This window comes from Acomys russatus, chromosome 8, assembly GCF_903995435.1.
Source record: "Acomys russatus chromosome 8, mAcoRus1.1, whole genome shotgun sequence".
Lineage (NCBI taxonomy): Eukaryota > Metazoa > Chordata > Mammalia > Rodentia > Muridae > Acomys > Acomys russatus.
The window spans coordinates 2,713,618-2,735,218 of record NC_067144.1 but is presented as its reverse complement, the minus strand read 5'-3'; the positions used below and the strand labels follow the sequence as shown (position 1 = coordinate 2,735,218).

Below are 21,601 nucleotides of genomic sequence, written 5' to 3'. Positions count from 1 at the left end.
CAGTTCAGGAACGCATGAAGTCGTGAAAATGGATAAAAGTTAAATGGGTTTTTAGTTGGTATTTTTTTTTCTTTTGTGGTTTAGTCCATATAAATGTAAAATAGTAAAAGGCAAGAGCAACTTCACAATGGCTAGCCCAACTCTACAAAAAAGAGATGGAGGGGGGTCAGATTGGGATTGGATAGGTTTTGAGTGGCTACTATAATCCAGTTGAGTGTTTTTATTTGTGAGTTTATAACAATGGCATGATTTTTGTTTGTTTTTGTAGGCAGGGTATCTTTGTGTTAGCCCAGGCTGTCCCTGAACTCACAGAATCCACCTGCCTCTGCCACTGCCTCTGCTGGGGTTAAAGATGTGATTCTCTCCACTCTCCTGTGTATGAATACTCTATCTGCATGTACACCTGCAGGCCAGAAGAGGGCACCAGATCTCATTATAGATACGTGGCTGCTGGGAATTGAACTCAAGACCTCTGGAAGAGCAGTCAGTGCTCAACTGCTGAGCCATCTCTCCAGCTATGTGCTTTTTATTTTTGGTTTGGTTTTTGGTTTTTCGAGACAGGGTTTCTCTGTGTAGCCTTGGCTGTCCTAGACTTGCTTTGTAGAACAGGCTGGTCTTGAACTTGCAGCAATCTGCCTGCCTCTGCCTCCCGAGTGCTGGGATTAAAGGTGTGAGCCACCACACCCTGCGTTATGTGACTTTTAAATAACAATAACAGCTGCTTTGCTGTGAGCATGGAGTCTGCCTCAGGTCCCAGCTCCTCTCTGTCTTAAGTGAGAAAATACAAAAGCTTCTGAAGCTTTTAAAAAACAAACCTTTTTTTCCCCCTTTGGTTTTTCGAGACAGGGTTTCTCTTTGTAGCCTTGGCTGTCCTGGACTCACTTTGTAGATCAGGCTGGCCTCGAACTCACAGCGATCCGCCTGCCTCTGCCTCCCGAGTGCTGGGATTAAAGGCGTGCGCCACCACAGCCAAAACAAGATCTCTGGTAGCTCAGGATGGACTCACACTGTGATCCTCCTGCCTCTACCTTGAGTGTTGCTATTACCAATTCGTCACTTCATACCTGGCACTCCCTCTTACGTGTTGGTTGGCTCAATTACACTGGGACAGGCATCTGCAGATACGTCTGCTTTAATTTTAAGGTAATGTTGCAAGGTCTTGCTGGGGAAAATGGTCCTGGTAGAGGACACAGCGGCAGAGCCTGTCCTGCCTGTAAACCCAGCTGTCAGAGGCAGCTGAGGCCTTGGGGACGGACCATCTTCTGGAGGCAGTAGTAGCCTCTCTCTGGGGGAGGCAGACAGTTGAAGGCAAGCCCTGGGAGGACTCAGATTTCACCCGGGCAGATCCTGGGATATTGGAGATTGGCACTTGCCCCAGGACTTGGCCTCTGACCTTGGTGCCCCCGGGGCCTGCCCAAGTCCACTCCACGAGAGAGCTCAGGATCCTTTTCCTGTGAGCCAAGACATGTCACCGGTTCTGCAGGGACGAGAGGAGGATAGATCAGGGCAGAAGAAGGCCGGTTCCCCGCTCTAGGCACCATGAGCAAATGACTCTCGAAGACACCAGCAGGGACTGATCAAAGCCGGGTGCCCCATAGGGAAAGGACTTGGGCAGGGTAGGAGGGTTCTCCACTGGGCTGGGGGAAGAAAGATGCAGAACAGTCCACAGGAAAGACAGAGAACACACGTACTTGCTGTGCAGCATAAACAACCTTTGTGAAGGCAAGAGGGAAAAACAGAAGGCCAGAGAAAGCATGTCATTTATCAGGTGTACTGAGTCTTCCACTGTTTCCACTCTAGGGTTTATCCATCACCTAGCCTTCAGCTCCTCAGCCACCTCTGGCCCTGGCCCTGGCCCCTGGAAGTTCTCTGTACACACAGGTCAAGCTATAGGGGACTCTCATTGGCACCATGATGGGATAAAGATAAGGGCTGGTGTCCACTGCCTCCCATATGCCGTGTAACCACCTGACTCTCCGTGTATGGCACATCTGGCAACATCACTGTATCTTCCCACCTAGCTTCTGCCAAGCTTAGCACAGATCACATTGGTCAGGAGCCCCGGGCTGGGTGCATTCAATGCAGTGGGCTTTGCCTCCACCTAACAGCGCTGCTCCTCTCTGGGACACACACTGGTTCCCTGGGATCACGTCCTGTCAACTTCTGAACCACAAATCTATCCCTCATCTTACCCAGGAGCCATGGGGCTTGACAGTGAGAAGAGCTCCACAGGACTGAGGACAAGAGGCCACATAACTTGAATAGATCCCACCCAGGACACCCACCCCCAACACCCCACACCCCGAAGCCTCCCAACCCTGCACTCACTCCACCTCCCGCTTCCGGATGGCTCGACCTGAGGCCAGCACCTCAGCCACCTTGGATACGATGGGATCGTAGTTCATGCTGGCCACAGCAATCACTTCGTCACCTCTGTTCAGGGAAACAGGATGTCCTGAGCACCCAGCCCTCCGCTGGTCCCAGCACTTCTAGCTGCCCTAGGAAGCTCCAGCCCTTAGCACAGCTCAGTGGTGGGCCCCGCTTTAGTGTTCATTACCTTTTCTCTACCAGTACCTCTTCCCTCATTGTAGACACCTACCTCAGTGTGGACACTCACCTCAAAGAAATGTCCAGGAGACACGGTGTTGTCTGATGCATGGAAGGATTGTTACTGTTTCCTCCTCATCTTCCCTTTGCAATGTCTCCTGCCCGACTAAGCCCTGCTTGCCATTCGCTTGCCTCGCCCTCCTGCTTGGCTAACGCTACCTGTTCCCAACAGCACTCCCGCTCTTCCACGCTCCCGTTGCACCCCATTGCTCTCACTTGGTATAAAAAGCCACAAACTTCATCTCCTCCAGATCCCCCTGAATGATGACATCATCGAAGCCTTCGCCGTAGCCTGTGGGAGGGTGTCCGTGTGAATTGGGGAAGGGGACAGAGTCGTCACAGGCTCCCTAGCCTGCCCTCCTAACTCTTGTCCAAACAGCCAGCCTCCCTCCCACCTTCATGCCTCTCGGCTTTTTGAGGCATGGTTTCTCTGTGTAGTCCTGGCTATCCTAGAACTCTGTAGATCAAGCTGGCCTTGAACTTAGAGATTTGTTTACCTTTGCCTCTCAAGTACTGGGACTAAAGGCTTGTGCCACTATGCCTGGCTCCTCCCTTACTCTTTTTTTTTAGAGATTTATTTATTTATTATTATGTATACAGTGCTCTGCCTGCACGTACGCCTGCAGGCCAGAAGAGGGCATCAGATCACATTAGAGATGGTTGTGAGCCACCATGTGGTTGCTGGGACTTGAACTCAGGACCTCTGGAGGAGCAGTCAGTGCTCTTAACCTCTGAGCCATCTCTCCAGCCCCCTTACTCTTTTTTTATTACATATATTTAGTGTGTGTGTATAGAGGTCAGACGACAACTTTCAGGAGTTGATTTTCTCCTTCCACTATGTAGGTCCTAGAAGTCAAACTCAGATCATCAACAAGGCAGCAAGAACCCTCACCCATCGAGCCATCTCACTAACCCTCTACTCCTAACTAGTTCCTAGCCCCGCCACCTAAGTCTCAACATTTAGCCCAAATTGGCCTCCGATTCCTGACCTTCCCTTCTCAGCCTCCACACTGCTGGGATTCCAATACACAATCACACCTGCACCAAGGCAGCTCTTGTTTGCCAATTCTTAGTCCATACTGGACCCAACCCTCACATTTAAACCTGAAATGCCTTCAGTCCCTACCCCTAACAGCTGTAGGCCAAGCCCCCATCCCCACGACAGGCTTTTAGTTACCCGCGTAGCGCAGGCTCTTGCCGAACATGGCGGTCCACAGATAAGGTACTGTGTTGATCTCTGCCTCCTGTGCCAGCATGTTCTGAGCCGCTACACGCCCTGAAAGACCCAAGGTGATGAGAGCTGGACCCCTCCCCCCACCTGCACCTGACACGGCCTGCCCAGCCCATTCTCGGGACCCTTGACAGGCATTGTGTTCAGCCCATACATAGCCCACCAGTTAACTGGTGGCCCCAAGAGATCCACTTACGTCACTCCTCTTTGAATGATCTGTTGTACTTCTGAAAGGTCTACCAGGGTTGTGAGCTACTCCATAATTGTGTACACAGACAACTAATCACACATATCAGGTAGAAAGACGGAGGACAATGGAACACAGAGGCCAGAGGAGAAATGACAGCTACATGTAGTGCCTGCAGAGTTAGCACAGGTGGCTTTCCACTCCTAAAGCTCCTCCTGAATCCACAGCAGAGGACACTGAAGGATCTGTGGGGAGCCCCAAGTCCTGATTGTATTTGGCCAAGGAGTAGCCTTCAGATAGTGGTGATGGAAGAAGAAAGGGAAGATAAGCAAGGCATGGGGGACGTCCTTTGTTCAAGACTAGGAGTGGGAAGGTCGCTTATAAGGTCTTGAGGCTGTTGACACACTGGTACACGCATCTTAGGGACTAAGACTAGTTGTTCATAGTCCACGAGGCTCAGGGAACCTGGTGGCTACCAGATGTTGAGAGAGGCAATTCCACAAAAGGCACAAGAACCCAGCCGCATCTGGGTTAGCCAGCTGCCTCCAGGGATTCATAAAGCAACTGAGCTCGCAGAGGTGGTCCTAATGGTGCAAGAAAGACAGGCCCTGAGTATGAAGCTAGCCCACCAAATAAACCCTTTCTCCCTCTCTGTGGTGACTGCTGGCCAAGGAGAAATTCTGCCAAATACATGACCTTAAGAACAAAAAAGGATGGTGAAAAGACAAATGGACTGAAGAGGGTTTTGCTCAGCTAATTGGTATATGCAGGGGGTCTCGGAGACAGCCCGCTCTGTACACTGATGGACCACTGGATAAGGATTGGTGAACAAGCCACCACCAAGCCTTGAACTTAAGACCCGGATCGGCAACTGGGGAATGGGCCTGAAGGTGCCTGAGACCCTGGGATGGCCTACCAGCCAGCCCTTAACTTGCCTAAGGGCTGGCCATACCCTGGGCATGAGCCATCTGCCAGTGTGGGATGTTCACTTTCCGATTGTTCCTCCAGGCAAGAGGAAAGGTGACGGCATCACCAGCAGCAAACACGCCTGGGATGTTGGTCTGCATCATCTGTGGGGAGAGGGCCAGGGTTCTGTGGGTGGCATGGAAGGGGAGGTGGGGGATGGGGGCACAGGTGGGGGCGGGGCTGACATGGATGTCCAGCCATGGTCCACCCAGCATCCCACCCACTTCATCCATCCCCACCTTGTTGACCGGGATGAAACCTCGGGCATCCAGACCAATGCCGCTCTGCCTCAGGAAGCCCGTGGCAGGCACCGCACCTAACGGGACAGAAGCCATGCGTCTACAGCCTGGTCCCACCTTTCTCCTGTCTCAGCTTTCTCTATTCCTGCTGTACCTGCCTGTTCAAGGTTAATCACCCACAGGCTGCCCACCTAGGGTCTTCATGCATCCTGCCCTCTGTACCCCATCTGCAGGCTCTGTGCTTCCCACTGGGCCCCAACAAATGCTATACAACTCTCTGATGGGGATCACAGCCATGCCTCTCCAACCCTGTGTTGCCATCTTCCATCTCAACTCCTCCCCAAACTACTACGTCAACGGGCATAGGAACCAATAAAAGACTTGTCTGTGTCCTATGTATTAGCTGACAGCAGGCACTTGCTTGATGAGAGGCCTGGGCTGAGCCAGGTACACACCTTTCCCACTGGTCCTGTGGAGCGGGTACCACTGAGGTCCCGTTTTACAGATGTGGAAACTGAGGCTCAAGTAGCGTCCCAAGTCATTGGAGGGCACATAGACAGTTCTGCTCACTAGCACCTGCTTAGCTTCCTACTCACCAATGCCTACCACGCAGACATCTGCCCGCAGAACCTTGCTGCTCTTCAGCACCACCTCCTGCAGCTGCGGGGAGGGAGTGGGTGAGCAAGCGGGCACAGTTTCTGAGCCCAGGGGGAGACAAACAGCAGCAGCAGCAGAGAGAAAAGCCCACCTTGCCCTCCTGAGCCCGCAGCTCGGACACCTCAGTCTGCATGTAGAACTTCACCCGGTTGTTTTCAAACATCTGTGCAAGGAGACGCATGAGCCATGGGTGAGACACGAGCCTGGGGTCAGGCTAGTCCACCTGAACAGTGGACCGGACTCACCTTCATAAGGGCACGCCCGACACGTTCCCCCAGAAACTTCCGGAACGGCGTCTCCTCCAACTCTACCACAGACACTGAGTGGGCCTTCTCAGTCAGATAGGCAGCCACCTCCATCCCTGGGTGATGGGCAGGGAGTGGCGAGGCTGGCACTTGGGACACCTAGGGCCAACACAGCCTAGGACGGGGCCATGGCGGCTAACCACCGCCCATCTCCCCCTGAAACTACTCACCCAGGAAGCCTGCTCCCACAATAACAGCATTGCGGCCCCGGGCCAGCCGCACCACGCGATTGGCGTCCTCGGGTGTGCGGATGGTGAACACATTCTCCACATCTTTGCCTTTGCAGTTCAGGGTCTTAGGGCTAAGATTCCGCAGTGTTAGTGGGGCTGCCGCCCTGGCGGATGGCCAGCTAGCTGCCTAGCGCCTGCTAGGGCAGAAGGCGGTCACCCTACCTGCTTCCCGGGGCCAGCAGCAGCTTGCTGTACTCCAGCTTGAAGCCGTCCTTGAATACAGCCTTCTTATTCCTCACGTCCACCGTGACCACCTGTAGCCCGGAGTGGGCGGAGCAAGATCTCAGCACAGGCGTGGCCCCCCCCCCATTGCTCACAAGACACTACACACACACACACACCCGCAGGACCCGGAAGTTAGAATTCTGGGCGGTAACCTCAGGGCAGCCCCACAGCCTGGGCTCCTCTCTCTAAACTTTAGGCATCCCCTGACTCCTCAAAGCTGTTTTTTCTGGTATCTGTCGGGATCAGACCCTCCCCCCCGACCCCCACTCCCAGGAAGACAACTCCCTAGTGGGTCCCAGGCCTGGACACAAGGCCGAGCACCCATGGCATCTCCAGGGGTACACGTGCCCTCGGGTCATTTCTGGTTCCCTGGGAGCTTTTTCACCACCCGTTCCCGCCTTTCCCTCATACCTGGGCTTCAGTGAGCACCTCAATGCCATAGGCCCGGAAGAATTCCTTGGGCCTCAAGGCCAGTTGTTCAGGCTGTGCATCCAGGGACTGGGGAAACACCACCATGCCCACGAGTCAGGGCAGACGGCGGGATGATGGCTATTCCACTTTTTTGTTTGTTTGTTTGTTTGTTTGTTTGTTTGTTTGAGACAGGGTCTCAGGTTTTAGCTCTGGCTGCTCTGGAACTAGTTGTATGTATCAAACTCACAGAGATCAACCTGTCTCTGCCTCCTAAGTGCTAACATGAGAGGTACATGCATTACATTCTTTTTTTAAAAAATAATTTATTTAGGGCTGGAGACATGGCTCAGAAGTTAAGAGCATTGACTGCTCTTCCAGAGGTCCTGAGTTCAATTCCCAGAGACCACATGGTGGCTCACAACCAACTATGATGTGATCTGATGCCTTCTTCTGACCTGCAGGTGTAGGGCAGAGCACTGTATACATAATAGTAAATAAACTTTAAAAAAAAAACAATTTATTTAATTTTATTTTATGTGCATTAGTGTGAAGGTGTCAGATCCCTTGGAACTGGAGTTATAGACAGTTGTGAGCTGCCACATGGGTGTTGGGAATTGAACCCGGCTCCTTTGGAAGAGCAGACAGTGCTCTTAACCACTGAGCCATCTCTCCAGCACCTATATTCTTGACATTCCATTTTACTGTAGAGAAGACATGGAGGCCAGGGAGGGTGAGGGCACTCTGGTCAAGTGGGGGCTGTAGGGCAGAACTGCACAAACCCAGATCTCTTAGGAGTACCATAGACAGGGGAAAACAGTCAGCCAGACCTCCAGTGTGTGACAGGCCAGGCTCCACGTGGACGTGACCGGAACCCAGAGGAGTAAGGACCCAGGTACTGACCCATCCTATTCCTACCTTGCTGAGCTTGGCCCGGTCATAGGGCAGATGTCTGTCCAGTGTGCAAAGGACGATCCGGTCTGAGAAACCCTCCTGTCTCAGGGTCTCCGCACACAGTAGGCCTGCAGCACCTGAGGAACAGGACCATGGGCCACGGCCAAGGTCTCTCCCACCCTCCAAGCTCCGCCTTTCCTCCATTAGCCCAACACCAACCTGCACCCACTATGAGCACGTTGGTGCTACTGCTGTGGCCGGCACTTGGAGAGATACACTTGGCCATCACCTTTGTCCTTCGCTGCAGCTGCAGGGCCTGGGAGTGGAGCGGGGGATGAAGGGCAGCTTCATCTCCACCCTACGATCCCTCAAGCCACTCCCGGACCAGGCTCCCTCCCACCACATGGCTATGCCACAGGTTTGTTCTTGCCAGCCAAGATACCCTCCCAGCCTGTTTGACACCCTTCCTCTCAAACCTGGGCCTCGGGAACCCCCCAAGTCACCCTGGTACCTGCTTGCTTGCCCGGACAGTCACCTTCTCCTTCTCAATCTTCACCTGAGAGGGCGGCAGCATCAGCACCAAACTTTGAGATGCTTTGGTCCCCGACTCCACACCGCAGGCTCCCACAACACCACTTTCCCAGCCCTACCTGGAACTTCTGCAGACTGTCCAGGCCTGGGAAGTCCTCTAGATCCCCCGTACTGATGTTGAAGCAGGCACCGTGCCAGGGGCAGCGTACGCGGCCCCGAGACAGTACACCTAGGGGAGGCAAATGGGTGCCAGGCTAGAGCATGCCCAGTGACTGCACTCTAGGGCTCCTTGAAACTGGATCTTGCTGGACCTCTGCTCAACCCAGGAGCCCCCACAAATGAATAAGGGCCCTGCGGCCTGCTGGAACCCCTATATAGGCAAGGACGTCATAATCCCACCTCCTCTGTGTGCCTCACACTTTCTTACCTTTTACCAAGGGTGCTCCATAGTGAGGACACTTATGGCCCAGGGAGTGGAATTCCCCACTGTCCTTCACCAGCAACGCCTTCCCCCAGCCCAGCTCCACTTCCCGCATCCTGGGGAGGGGCTGTGCTCAGAGATCAAGCCAGAAGCCCAGAACAGATCAAGCCCTCCACCCCAAGCCCTACCACCACCCTCCCAGCCCAGCACCCACTGGCCATTCTCCAAGTCCTTGACATGGCAGACAGTAGCCTCCACACAGTCCTGAGGGCTGGGGTAGGGTTGCGGGGCTGGCAGACGCTCTTCGGCATGGAAGCGGCGGGCTGCGCCGTTGCCTTGGTAAGCCCGGGGGCTGCCCTTTCCGCTGGTTGACAGCTCCTCCTTGCCTCGTTCTTTCTCTGGCAGCACCACCTCGATCTTGAGTTCCACTGTGGACAGAGCAGCCATGAGCCCTAGCCGAAGCAGCCCTGTTGCCGCCCCACAGGCCAGCAAGAGGTGCTTGGCTTCATTCACTTCTATGTGTGGTCTTCTTGTTGAAGAACCCAGAGTCTCCCTCCGGTCAGGCTCAGCACCCCACCACTGAGCTACAGCCAGCCCAGAGACTTTTATTTTCCCACTGATGAAATTTAATGAGGGAGTCACAGAACACAGCTCTTGTCACGCCTGGAGCCATTTTATCTAGGAATGTCTAGAGGAAAGAACCTCCATGCCAACTCATCTCTCTAACGATGGACAAAGATGGTGTCCCCGCTTGGAGACACATTTGCAGCTCCAGTGATTCCAGGCAACGGGGAACAGAGTCCACTGTTCTGGCTGACAATGGGGCTCGGACCTGTGGTCACAGCTCCAGACCGATCTAGAGTACAAAGTGAGACCCGACATCAAAGGACAAGAAGGATAGAGGAAGGGACAGGGACCACATTCCTTGCAACTTTCCTGGTGGCAGCTTTAAGTATTTACTATTGTTTTGGGTTTTTTGTTTGGTTGGTTGGTTGGTTTTTAGACAGTCTAGCGTAGTCAGACTATATTACAGCCTCAAATTCAACACACAGCTGATGGCATCTTTGAGTTCCTGGTCCTCTTGCCTCGCTTCCCAAGCGGTGTGCTCACAGGCGGGCCCTGCTTGGACCACAGCCAGCAAATGTCTATCGCTCAGTGGTGCAGTGCTTGCACGCGCAGCCTCTAGATCCTCAGAGCTGCAGCAATAGCAGTAACAACAAATTAATTTTCTAAAAGCCAGAGTGGGCAGCACACAGCTGTGATCTGACACTTAGGAGGTGGAGACAGGAGGATCAGGAATTTAAGGTCCTCCTTGGGCTCCTACCTGGGGGAAAAGGTATACTCCGGCCAGGGCATGGCTCGGTAGCAGAATGGCCTAGCATGGCGCAGCCACGTCTCCAATGCCACAAGTACAGGGCATGACTTCAACTTCTTTTTATCTACACGATTTTTAAAAATAATTACTTTTTTTTTTTTTTTTTTTGAGACAAGGTTTCTCTGTGTAGCCTTGGCTGTCCTAGACTTGCTTTGTAGACCAGGCTGGCCTCGAACTCACAGTGATCCGCCTGCCTCTGCCTTTGCCTCCCGAGTGCTGGGATTAAATGTGGAAGTTTTGTCTATATGTCTATCTGTACATAGGAGAGAGCATCAGATCCCATGGGACTACAGCTATAGACAGCTGTGATCTGGCATGTAGGGGCAGGGAACTGAACTCAAGACCTTTGGAAGAGCAGCCAGTGCTCTTACCTGCTTGGCCATCTCTCCAGCCCCTTACATGTCAAATTTCAAAAGTTGTCTTATGTAGCCGGGCGTGGTAGCACATGCCTTGAATCCCAGCACTCGGGAGGCAGAGGCAGGTGGATCCCTGTAAGTTCGAGGCCAGCCTGGTCTACAAAGTGAGTTCCAGGACAGGCAGGGCTACACAGAGAAACCCTGTCTCAAAAAAAAAAAATTTTTTTTTTAAATTTTTTTATGTATATGGGTGTTTGCCCTGGACGTCTGTCTGGGCACCATGTGTGTGTGTGGCACCCACAGAGACAGAAGATGGCATTAGATCTAGAGCTGCAGTGACAGTTGTGAGCTGCCACGTGAGTACTGGGAATCAAACCTGGTCTTCTGCAAGAGCAGCCATCTCTCCAGCCCCTAGTTTCAACTTCTTCTTCTGGTTTTTTTTTTTTTAGATAGGGTTTCTGTGTAGCCCTTGACTGTCCTGAATTCCCTCACTGTGTAGACCAGGCTGTCCCTGAACTCACAGAGATCTGCCAGCCTCTGCCTCCCAAGTGCTAGGATTACAGGGGTGTGCCACCACTGCCTGGCTTTCAACTTTTTCATATGGCCACATCCATCAGCTTGAGATTTACTCAGCATTTACCAGACCCTATGAGGTTGACGCCTCTGTGTCTGCAGCCCTGGCAATGCAACCACTAAGGGTACACATGGGCAGGACAGAGGGGCAGGTCCACAGCCACCACGCAGAGGCACTGCAGTGTCCATGGGGCCTACTCCAGGAGAACAGGAGGAGGGAGCTGGACACTCAAATTTTCCTCTTTGAACTTTTCTGCATTCCCCCAAATCCCCGTGACATGCCTGTGGTGTTTCGTGTTTTTTGTTTTGTTTTGTTTTGTTTTTTTTTAATTAGAAGAGAACAATAAACAGAATTTTGAGCAGCCCTAATCCGGTCTCCTGGGCTGCTCGGGTAGGGAGGAGGAAGAAGCTAAGCCGCTGGCCCAGCATGGGCTATCTGGAGCAGGTGGCTCCTCTCCCCATCCCCCCCAGGCATCAAAGCCTCTCTCCTGTTTGTACCTCTGAACTCCTCCATCTCAGACCTGACACCCTAGAAACAACAAGGACCAGCCTGGCTTCTGAGTCACACACCTCTTGGCCTGTACTTGGACCCCCATCCCTCCAATGGTGGCTAGCTCACACACAGCTGCTCAGGTACAGTTCCCATAGTTGTGTCCTCTGGCTTTGTACACCCCACATGAGTCCTGGATCCTTGCATTTGGGCCAAGTGCCCCTCCTCTGCATTTCAGCCTCCCACTCAGGCAGGGGACAAAGGCAAAGAGCAGCAACTTGCCTGGGCGTGGTGAGGAGGACCCACGAGCACACAGCCACTCTGTAGAGTCTGTCATGTGGGGGTGGGGACTCCTCCTAACACGCTTTATGTAATGGTGTTAGCATGTTTAGAAGAAAAATATGTCAGGCTCAGCTGAGAGCAGTGGTGAGAGCTGTGGGAGTCCACAGGAACAGCCTGGCAGGAAGCCGGTTGCCAGCAAGTCAGGCTGCTAGGCTCTGCTTCCTTCTAGAAGACTCCAAGGCATGCTCACTGGGGAGTCCGAGGTCAGGAGAAACAGCAGAAAGGAAGGCTAGGAGGAGGACCCCACCTCCACACAGAGCCGGGTCAACCCTAGCTTCATTGACCTCAACAGCCCACCAGAGCCTCAAGCCTTCTGAGCCTGGAGCCACAGAATGAGAGACCGGTGTATGGAGAGGTCACTGAAGGGAGTCCCGCTGTGCACAGCAGCAAAAGGGAGGGACCTGCACCGGGAATGGCAGCACTTGGGAGGCTGAGGTAGAGAACTGCCATGAGCTCAGGGCTAGCCTGGGCTTCACCATGATTTCTAGGCCAGCCTGGGTTACCAGGTAAGATCCTGCCTCAAAAACGGGTTAGGGGGCTGGAGAGACAGCTCAGAGATTGAGAGCACTGTCTGTTCTTCCAAAGGTCCTGAGTTCAATTCCCAGTGACCACATGGTGCCGCACAACCATCTACAATGAGATCTGGTGCCCTCTTCTGGCAGAGAGGCACACATGTGGGCAGAATATGTATAAATAATGAATAAATAAATATATATTTTTAAAAAGGGTTAGAGAGGAACCATGGGCACCTGCCCATTTGCTGATCATGTCACTAGAACAAAGGCTCCATGTTGGAACTGTGCAGTAGTTTTTTCAGGTTTGTTTTTTTATTTATTTACTTATTATTATTCATACGGTGCTCTGCCTGCATGTACACCTGCAAACCAGAAGAGGGCATCAGATCTCATTATAGATGGTTGTGAGCCACCATGTGGTTGCTGGGGATTGAACTCAGGACCTTTTGAAGAGCAGTCAGTGCTCTTAACCTCTGAGCCATCTCTCCAGCCCCTCAGGTGTTTTGGTTTTTTTGTTTTTTTTTTTTAAATTGGGCTTGGTTTGGTTTTGGTGCTAGGGGATTAAACCCACGGCCTCTAACGTGTTCAACATTCACCCTACAGCTGAGCTACACATCCCAGCCCTGAGTAGTAGAGATTTGTCAGCGAGCTCTGAGCTTCCTGAAGAGATGATAAAGAACAAAACTCTGAGGGAAGGTAAAGAGATGGCCAGATCAAGAGAACTGTACTTCCAGTAGTTTCTGTTTTTGTTTTTTTTAAATAGTGTGTGATGGACACTGAAGATGGGGGTAGATGTGTGTGTGTGCGTGTGTGTGTGTGTGTGTGCGCGTGCGTGCGTGCGTGTGTGTGTGTGTGTGTGTGCGTGCGTGCGTGTGTGTGTGTGCGTGCGTGTGTGTGTGTGCGTGTGTGTGTGTGTGTGCGCGTGCGTGCGTGCGTGCGTGCGTGCGTGCGTGTGTGTGTGTGTAGGGGGATGTACATACACATTATCTGAGTGTGCATATGAGGGCCAGTAGTTGGCGTCAGGAGTCTTTAAAACTTTTGACCTACCCCCGCCACATACCCACTTTTGGGGGTTGGTTTCGAGACAGGGTTTCTCTGTGTAAAAGTCCTGCCTGTCCTAGACTCACTTTGTAGACCAGGCTGGCCTCGAACTCACAGAGATCCTGCCACTGCTTCCCAAGTGATTGGCCACTTGGCCACACTGCCTTCTTCCTACCCCCAGGGCCAGGTTACAGGTGCACACCACCACACCAGGTTTTCACGTGGGTTCTGGGGATCTGAACCCAGGACCTCATCACCTTGTGTGTGAGTACCTTACTTACTGAGCCATCCTCTCAGCCAATCTCCACCGGTTCTGACACAGGGAAGCAACAAAGAGCTGCCAGGAGTGATGGCGCAAGCCCTTAATCCCAACACTCGGGAGGCAGAATCAGGCGTATCTCCGTGACTTTAAATCCAGCCTGCTCTACAGAGCAAGCCTGGGCTACACAGAGAAACCCTGTCTCAAGAGTTAAAGAGTCCAAGTTTTAACATTGCCTGTGAGTACCAAGACTAGCCAGCCACCTTGAGACCAGCCAGAGCCACACAGCAACATCCTGGAGAAAGGGGAAGACAGAGATGTGACCAGCTACTGAATATTCTCACCATCACAAAGCCACCCTCAGCCAGGCCTTCACCACATATGTGCCCTCAACTGTAAGCCAAAACAAATCTCTCCTCCTTTAAAATACAAAGTTTTAAAACATAAACTGGTCGGGTGTGGTGGCACAAACCTTTAATCCCAGCACTCAGGAGGCAGAGGCAGGAGGATCACTGTGAGTTCGAGGCCAGCCTGGTCTACAAAGGGAGTCTAGGACAGCCAAGGTTACACAGAGAGACCCTGTCTCAGGGAAAAGAAGAAAAAGAAACAACAACAACAAAAACAAAATAAAAACAAACTAGGTGTGATAGCTCATGCCTGTAACCCCAGCATATGGGAGGCTCACAGCAGGTTCAAGGCCAGCCTGGTCTATGTAGTGAGTTCTAGGTCATTTAGGGCTACATAGTAAACTCTGTCTTTAAAAGGGGCACTGGAGAGCTGGAGAGATGGCTCAGAGGTTAAGCACACTGACTGCCCTTCCAAAGGTCCTGAGTTCAATTCCCAGGAACCACATGGTGACTCACAGCACCAACAAGATCTGGTGCACTCTTCTAGCATGCAGGTGCACATGCAGGGAGAGCACTGTATATATAATAATAAATAAATAAATAAATAAATATTGTTTTAAAAAGTAGGGGAGTAGGATGGCTCAGAGGTCAAGAGTGAAGAGTATTTGCTGCTTTTGCAGAGGACCCAGGTTTGATTCCCAGACCCACAGCGTGGCTTACATTTAACCGTCTGTAACTCCAGTTTCAAGAGACCACGGGCACACACGTGCCGGCACAACACTCAGATATATAAAATAAAAATAAATCTTTTTTTTAAACAAGCAAGCAAGCAAACAAACAAACAAACAAAAAACAAAAGAAAGCAAGGCTGGAGCACATACTGTTCTTCCAGAGTGTGGGTTCCAGCACCCACGTCAGATGGCTCACAACAACCTATACAAGGGGCTCTGAGTCTAGTGACCTCTGCATGCACCCACACTCACATACGTACACACACACACGCACTTCAAAATAATAAAAATAAACATGAAAAAACATCAGCAAAGGATTATGATACAGCTTAATTGGTAGAGTATTTGTCTGGCATCCCCCAAAGCCTTGAGTTCCATCCCCAGTATTAAATAAAGTTAATTACAGTGGTGCACTCCTGTAACCCCAGAATTAAGGAGACGCAGGTAGGAGGATCACAAGTCCAAGGTCATCCTCAACTCCATAGTGAGTCTGAGGCCAACCTGGGCTGTATGAGATCTTGTCTCTAAAAAACTAAACAGACAGACAGACAGACAAGGGCTGGGCCAGGGGAGAGTGGCTAGCTCTGCATCTGAAGTGCTGGAGTCAGGGGTCCCTGGTTAGGCCAGCTTCTTGGGGTTACTTCAAAATCACTGTAGGTTGTTTCCATGGTCTCCTGCCAGCCAAGCAGTCCCACCTGTGCCCAGTACGGGACTGGGGTGGAATCCTGCTGGCACATCCATGTCCACTCTGAGAAGGGAAAACTGAGGCAAAGACAGTAGGCTCCTATGGCAGAGGTTGTAGGGCCCGGCACAGACTCAGGCGAGGAAGGGCAGTCCCGACTGACACCGCCAGTGGATCACAGCTCTGCCCTCTCCCCTGAGTCCTACCTCAGACCCAAGCAAGGGAGAAAAGTCCCAAGGTAACCGAGCGGATGGGTATCAGGTAAGGAGAGCTGAGCAAGCCAGCAGGGGTGAGCCAGCCAGGGCAAGTTGTGTAGGGGTGAGTGGAACACTGGCTGGGCTCTGAAGCCCTCGGTTTCTGCATGCCTGGCATGGTTAAGGGGCCTGCTTCCTAGATGTTATAACTAGGGAAGAAGGGAGAAACCCAAAGGCATAAGTCCAGTGGCACGGCAGATCCCAGGTCTTCTAGTACCTTGGACGGATCCTATCTCTGACTGGAGGGCCAGGACTTCTTATATAAACGGAGACGACACAAGGGGATGATGCATGCCTTTTATCCTAGCATTTGCAAGGCACAGGCAGGAGGCTCTCTGTGAGTTTGAGACTAGCGTGGTCTATCAGTATGGCGAGACCCTGCCTCAAAAAACAAATACCCAAACAAAAACAAAACAGGAGAAGAGGCCCACAGAAGCGAAGGTGACGAGGACATTTGAGAAAACACAGGCGATAAGAAAAGGTAAAGAGACCCCTCCCATCACACCCTGTCAGCTACCTTATAAGAGGTTAGCATCCAGGTCCATTGTGTAGAGTGGGAAACTGAGACTCAAAGAAGTCACGCTGGGGCTAAGAAGAACCCCCAGAGCCTCACTTCTCCAGCAATGGAGGGAGCAGCCCCTTCCCCAACAAGGCATAGGGCCTTCCACTTTCTAAGAGGGATCAGCTGCTGTCCCTACCACTAAGACCCAAAGTCCCAGATGAAGAGGGGCTGCTGTGGGAGCGGAGCCCAGGAGAGCCTGCCTCGCCTTTTACCCCTCTTGCCCACAATGCATTAACATTCTGGGCTCCTGCCTAGCCTGACCTACTTTGGAGGCTGGTGGAGTGCAGAGAGGGAGGGGGAGGCTGCTGGAGAAGGGGAGGTACCTGGCTTGGGCTTGGAGAAGCAGCCGCCCATGGTGAATGGCCTGAGATCTGGCCTGGCTGGCAGGAGCACAGATGGCAGGCTGTCCAGCCGTCCAAGGTCTAGGATGTCCCCTGCAGGACTGGACCCCCGGTGGTCCGCAGAGAGGCTGGAGCTGCCATACCAGTTGCTTTAGGACCTGGAGGGGAGATGGGACACTGGGTTCTGGCACTGATGCAGGTGTGGGTAGAGTCAGAGACATCCTGAGGGGGTCCTGGGAGAGCCCCACATGGAGAGCTCAGAACTCGGTTTGTAGAGTGCTCTGGGTAGCAGCTTTCTCCCCTTGGGGCTTTCAGGCACAGGACTCTCACACTCCCCTTCTGTTGGAGACCCTCTGTGCCCTACTGTCTGCCACTCTCCAAGTAGCCTGCAAATACAGAGGCCCTAGCCCCAGACTTCCCCTTCCTAAATCCCACAAGTCTGGGGGACTCGGGGACTCTCAGTTTTCCTAGGTAAGACCACCAAACCCTGGCAACCAGTGTCCTCCTTCCTCCACTGAGAATGACAAGGGTCTTGGCCCAGCTTTGGCTGCTACCCTGACTAGCAAGCCCTAGTCACCTACCTCCTTCCGGGGGTGTCATTGCTCCTTGCTCCCAGCCCAGCAATGGAGAAAGACGACTGGGCCTCGGGCAGCAGGGAAGGGAGGGCCAGGGTCCAGGAGGGTCCAGCCCTCCTTCTAGCGAGAGTTGTGGCCAGGAAGGGGGCTGTGGGTGTGGGGCTAGGCCAAGCCACTGGTCCCCAGGGAAACCCAGCTCTGTGGGGAAAAGAGTGGGCAGCCAGCCCAGGATTGATGGAGTTGGGGGGGGGAGGGGGAAACACAGCCGTGCCTCTGCCCCGTGTCCAGCAGCCGTAAGTTCCCCCAACCCCCATGCTGGCTGTGCAGTGCTGAGGTCATGCCCCACAGAAGACAGAAAAGACTGGGGATCCAAGGTCTTATCAAGGTCAAGCAGCAGTTAGGGGTATCAGTGTGGCCTGACCCACTCCTCACCCTAATAAATCCTAAGATGAGCAGAGATCTGGGAGATCCCCAGGTCACTCTGGGGCTCCACACGGGAGGACAAGAGTACTTGGTCAATAGGTCAGTGCAGCCATGGTGTCCTTAGGGCCATAGGTGGGCCTTCTAGAAGATGTGGACTTTGGCCAAGGCTCGGGACAAAGGTGTAACTACCCTGTTTACAAAGTCTCTCCACATCCTCTCCCACAGTCAGCCCTGTTCCACCTGGAAATTCTTGCTGAAGTCTACACTGAAGCAGTGCTGAGAGTCACTTGCTTAGGCCAGCCCCCAGGAAAGAGCCAGAGGCTAAAAGGAAGGAGGGAGTGGGAGAGGGCTCCCCACTTTAGCTGCAAATTGCAGGTGAGGAGGAGCCCAGAGCCTTTCTCCTCCTTGTCACCAAGGCCTGTCTATAAAACTTAGGTGCCAGCTGCCCTACTTGCTCCCTTCCTGAGAACCAGAGAGCCGTTTCAGAGGTCCTGGTTTCACGTCACCGCGCCTCAGCTCGCCTCACCTCCTTCTGGCCTGCTTTCAGCCCTCACCTGTTGGGCCTGAGGTCCTACAAGCAGACTGGCTTTTGAATCTGGGGTCCCTCCCTTCCCAGTGTCCAGAAGTTTATTCTCGGGAGCTCAGGCCTGGTAGGAGATTCGGTAGGGTCCGTGTTTTGCACCTAGGATGTGCTAGGCTAGCTTAGAGCCAGGGATTCCCACTCAAAGGCAAAGTTTCTTGGGCCTGCAGGGAGAGACTCTGCATTTTGTTGCCCCGAAAAGTTCTAACATTGCCCGGCACACTCTACATTGCCCGTCCCAGGGACTCCAGCAACCTGAAACAGGTTTTGAGTTACCCTCCACCTTACAGAGGATCCCCGGCTCCAGCATTGCTCCCAGGACCCCCCTGGGTGCAAACTAGCTATTCAGGTCCCACTCTTAGCTCCTGGTGTGTGTTGAGTGGGAGGTCGGTTTCTCTCCCCACCCCCGGCCCCCCTCTACCCCCTTAGCCTAGGCCCCTCAGTGTCTTCAGCTGCCCTGGGGACTGCTACCTAGGAGCGCATCAGTGTGTGGTTCTCCTTTTCGGGGGGAGGGGGCCCCTGACGTAACCTCCTGTCCACTCTCCCTGCCTTGGCACGTGCAGTTTCCTCGGTCTGGGAAGCCTTTTCCAGCACCCTTACCGGCTTCTTTGCGGCTCCCTCGGCAGACGCAGCGGCCAACCAACGGACCAGCAGAAGGTAGGAAGGGCTCCGGGGAGCCGAAAGGGGTGCTGGGGAGCAGCAGCAAGGACCGGGGGTCGCTGCAGCCTCCTGAGTGCCCCTCTCGGCCGCTAAGGTAGAGATCCGCGAGCGCGCTGGCCCAGGGCGCGGGGCGCGTGCGGGACAGGGCCAGGCGCGCTCACCTGGCTCAGCGGACGCGGGCGGGCGGGCTGGCGGGCGGGCGCTCGGGATCCGCGCCGGGCTGCGGCCGGCCTGCAGGGCGGAGCGGGCGGGGGCGGGGCGGGCGCTGCGGCTACACTGCGGGCCCGAGCCCGAGGCGTCCGCCCCGCCCCGCAGCAAAAGTCAGGTCAACGTCAGGCTTCCAGCCACCTGCCGGCGGTGCAGCACGAGGGGGCTGCCGGGCGCCACCTGAGACCCCTGAGGCACTGCGCACCCGGTACTCCCCGGGAGGGGATGGCGGTTGAACTTCTGGATGAAATGTCCCGGAAGAAGGAAACCAAATCATGCCCCCCTCCTAGGTCTCCTATCTCCATCTCACCCCACTCCCACACTTGTCGCGTTTTATTACTTTTTTTTTTTTTTTTTTTTTTTCACCCTGTATTCGAGGAGAATTCCTGGGACTTGTCCTGGTGCTTTCCCTTCCTGAAGCCGTCTGTGGCTAGCCAGGATTGCCACTTTTCTGGGTGTTCCCACTATTTTACTTTGCCCACCTCCTTCCATGGTTGAGCCATTGTGGTCAGCTAGAGGTTGTCCCTCCAGCACTGGAACCGGTGGCAGTACTTCTGTTGTTGCTAAAACGTATAGTGCCGCCCAAGGCCTGCTGGGAGTGAGCAAGCAGCGCTCACTTTCTCTGTCCCAACCCATTTTGTAGGTGGAAATACGGTCCTAGGGGCTGAATCTTGCTCAGAACACAGATGCAGAGCCTGCACACTCAAGACAGCCATGGTGGCGGCCTCTCCCAAAGGAGGACGCAGGACAGTCTTTCCTGAGTGTGGTTCCTCTTCTTCCACACCTGCTACCCCGTCCATTGAAGAGTTCCGTCACTGGAGGTGCTGGGGCATGGTGCCCTTGACCTCAAACCAGCTGGCCTCACCTCCACATTGAGGATTTGTATCCCTAGCCTCACCCTAGCAAGAAAGAAAAACAACCAAAGCTGGGCGTGGTGGCGCACGCCTTTGATCCCAGCACTCGGGAGGCAGAGGCAGGCAGATCTTTGTAAATTCGGGCCAGCCTGGTCTACAAAGCGAGCCTAGGACAGCCAGCCAAGGTTATGCAAAGAAACCCTGTCTCCAAAAAACAAAATCCTAAACACACACACACACACACACACACACACACACACACACACACACACAAACCAACAGGCAGCACTAATTAAGGTTCAGTACGTTGCAAAACAAAATAAAAAAAGCAAAAGCAAGGAAAAAACATGAAGGGAGGAGACGGACATGCTGGCCACCGGGGGTGAGGGGTGGAGTGGGAACGGAGACTTGGAGATGTCTGTGATTGAGGTACATGAAATAAAAGGATAAATAAAAGATTCTTTGTGGGAGATTTATTTATTTATTTATTGGTAGGGTCTCAGTTAGCTTAAGCTGGCCTCAAACTTGCTCTGTAACTGAGAATGACCTTGAACCTCTGACCCTCTTCTCTCCCTAATGCTGGGACTATGCAGCCCTATACTAGGGACCCGGGATTGAACTCAGGGCCTGTACATTCAAGAGCTAAAGGCTCAAAACTGAATTGTTTGAACCAGAATCTAGCTGTGTAGCTCTGGCTGTCCTGGGAATAATCTTGTAGACCAGGCTGGCCTTGAACTCACTGAGGTCCACCTGCCTCTGCGATGAAAGGTGTGTGCCATCACACCATGCCTGTAATCTTTTAAAATATATTTATTTGTATTTCATGTGTTTTGCCCACCTGTGTATCTGTGCACATGTACATGCAGTGTCTGTGGAGGCCAGCAGAGGGCGCTGGATCCCATGGCACTGGAGTTAATGTGCCGCCTAGACGGATGCTGGGAACCACTCACAGTAAGCATTCTTAATCGCTGTGCCATCTATCCCACTCCTAACCTGAAGGCTTTCAGCCTCAGCTTCCGGGCTTACTACTTGCTATTTATTATTTTTATTATTTCTGAAATTATGAGGACTCAATCCGTGGTCTCATGCAGGCTAGATACGCACTCTGCCACTAACCTATATCCTCAACTTAATAAAAAAGATTTATTATTATGTGGGCCAGGCGTTGTGGCGCACGCCTTTAATCCCAACACTTGGAGGCAGAGGCAGGCAGATCGCTGTGAGTTCGAGGTCAGCCTGGCTACAAAGTGAGACTAGGACAGCCAAAGCAACACAGAGAAACCCTGTCTTGAAAAACAAACGTTATTATGTATACAGTGTTCTGCCTGCCTGTATGCCTGCACACCACCATGTGGTTGCTGGGATTTGAACTCGGGACCTCTGGAAGAATAGTCAGTGCTCTTTTTTTTGTTTTGTTTTGTTTTGTTTTTTGTTTTTTGACTCAGAGTTTCTCTGAGAAGCCTTGGCTGTCCTGGAACTCACTCTATAGACCAGGCTGGCCTTGAACTCACAGAGATCTGCCTGCCTCTGTCT

At 53.0% G+C, this 21,601-nt stretch overlaps 1 protein-coding gene across 2 annotated transcripts; it reads right to left on the bottom strand.

Moving 5' to 3' along the window:
- Positions 1 to 1,095: 1,095 nt before the first annotated feature.
- On the bottom strand, positions 1,096 to 16,949 carry Aifm3 (apoptosis inducing factor mitochondria associated 3). Of its 2 annotated transcripts, XM_051150616.1 has the most exons (20): positions 16,752 to 16,949; positions 9,116 to 9,329; positions 8,908 to 9,017; positions 8,600 to 8,709; positions 8,461 to 8,505; positions 8,169 to 8,265; positions 7,974 to 8,086; positions 7,059 to 7,145; positions 6,585 to 6,676; positions 6,363 to 6,493; positions 6,133 to 6,248; positions 5,979 to 6,050; positions 5,827 to 5,890; positions 5,231 to 5,307; positions 4,978 to 5,095; positions 3,785 to 3,883; positions 2,824 to 2,899; positions 2,329 to 2,433; positions 1,692 to 1,712; positions 1,096 to 1,477 (listed from the first exon to the last, which is right to left on the bottom strand). In XM_051150616.1, the coding sequence occupies exons 1-20, from the start codon at positions 16,780 to 16,782 to the stop codon at positions 1,438 to 1,440; spliced, it is 1,818 nt and encodes a 605-aa protein (XP_051006573.1). In that variant the 5' UTR covers positions 16,783 to 16,949; the 3' UTR covers positions 1,096 to 1,437. The 2 variants fall into 2 exon arrangements, with proteins under 2 accessions (XP_051006573.1, XP_051006574.1); XM_051150617.1 differs by lacking the exon at positions 1,692 to 1,712.
- Between the last annotated feature and the right edge of the window lie 4,652 nt (positions 16,950 to 21,601).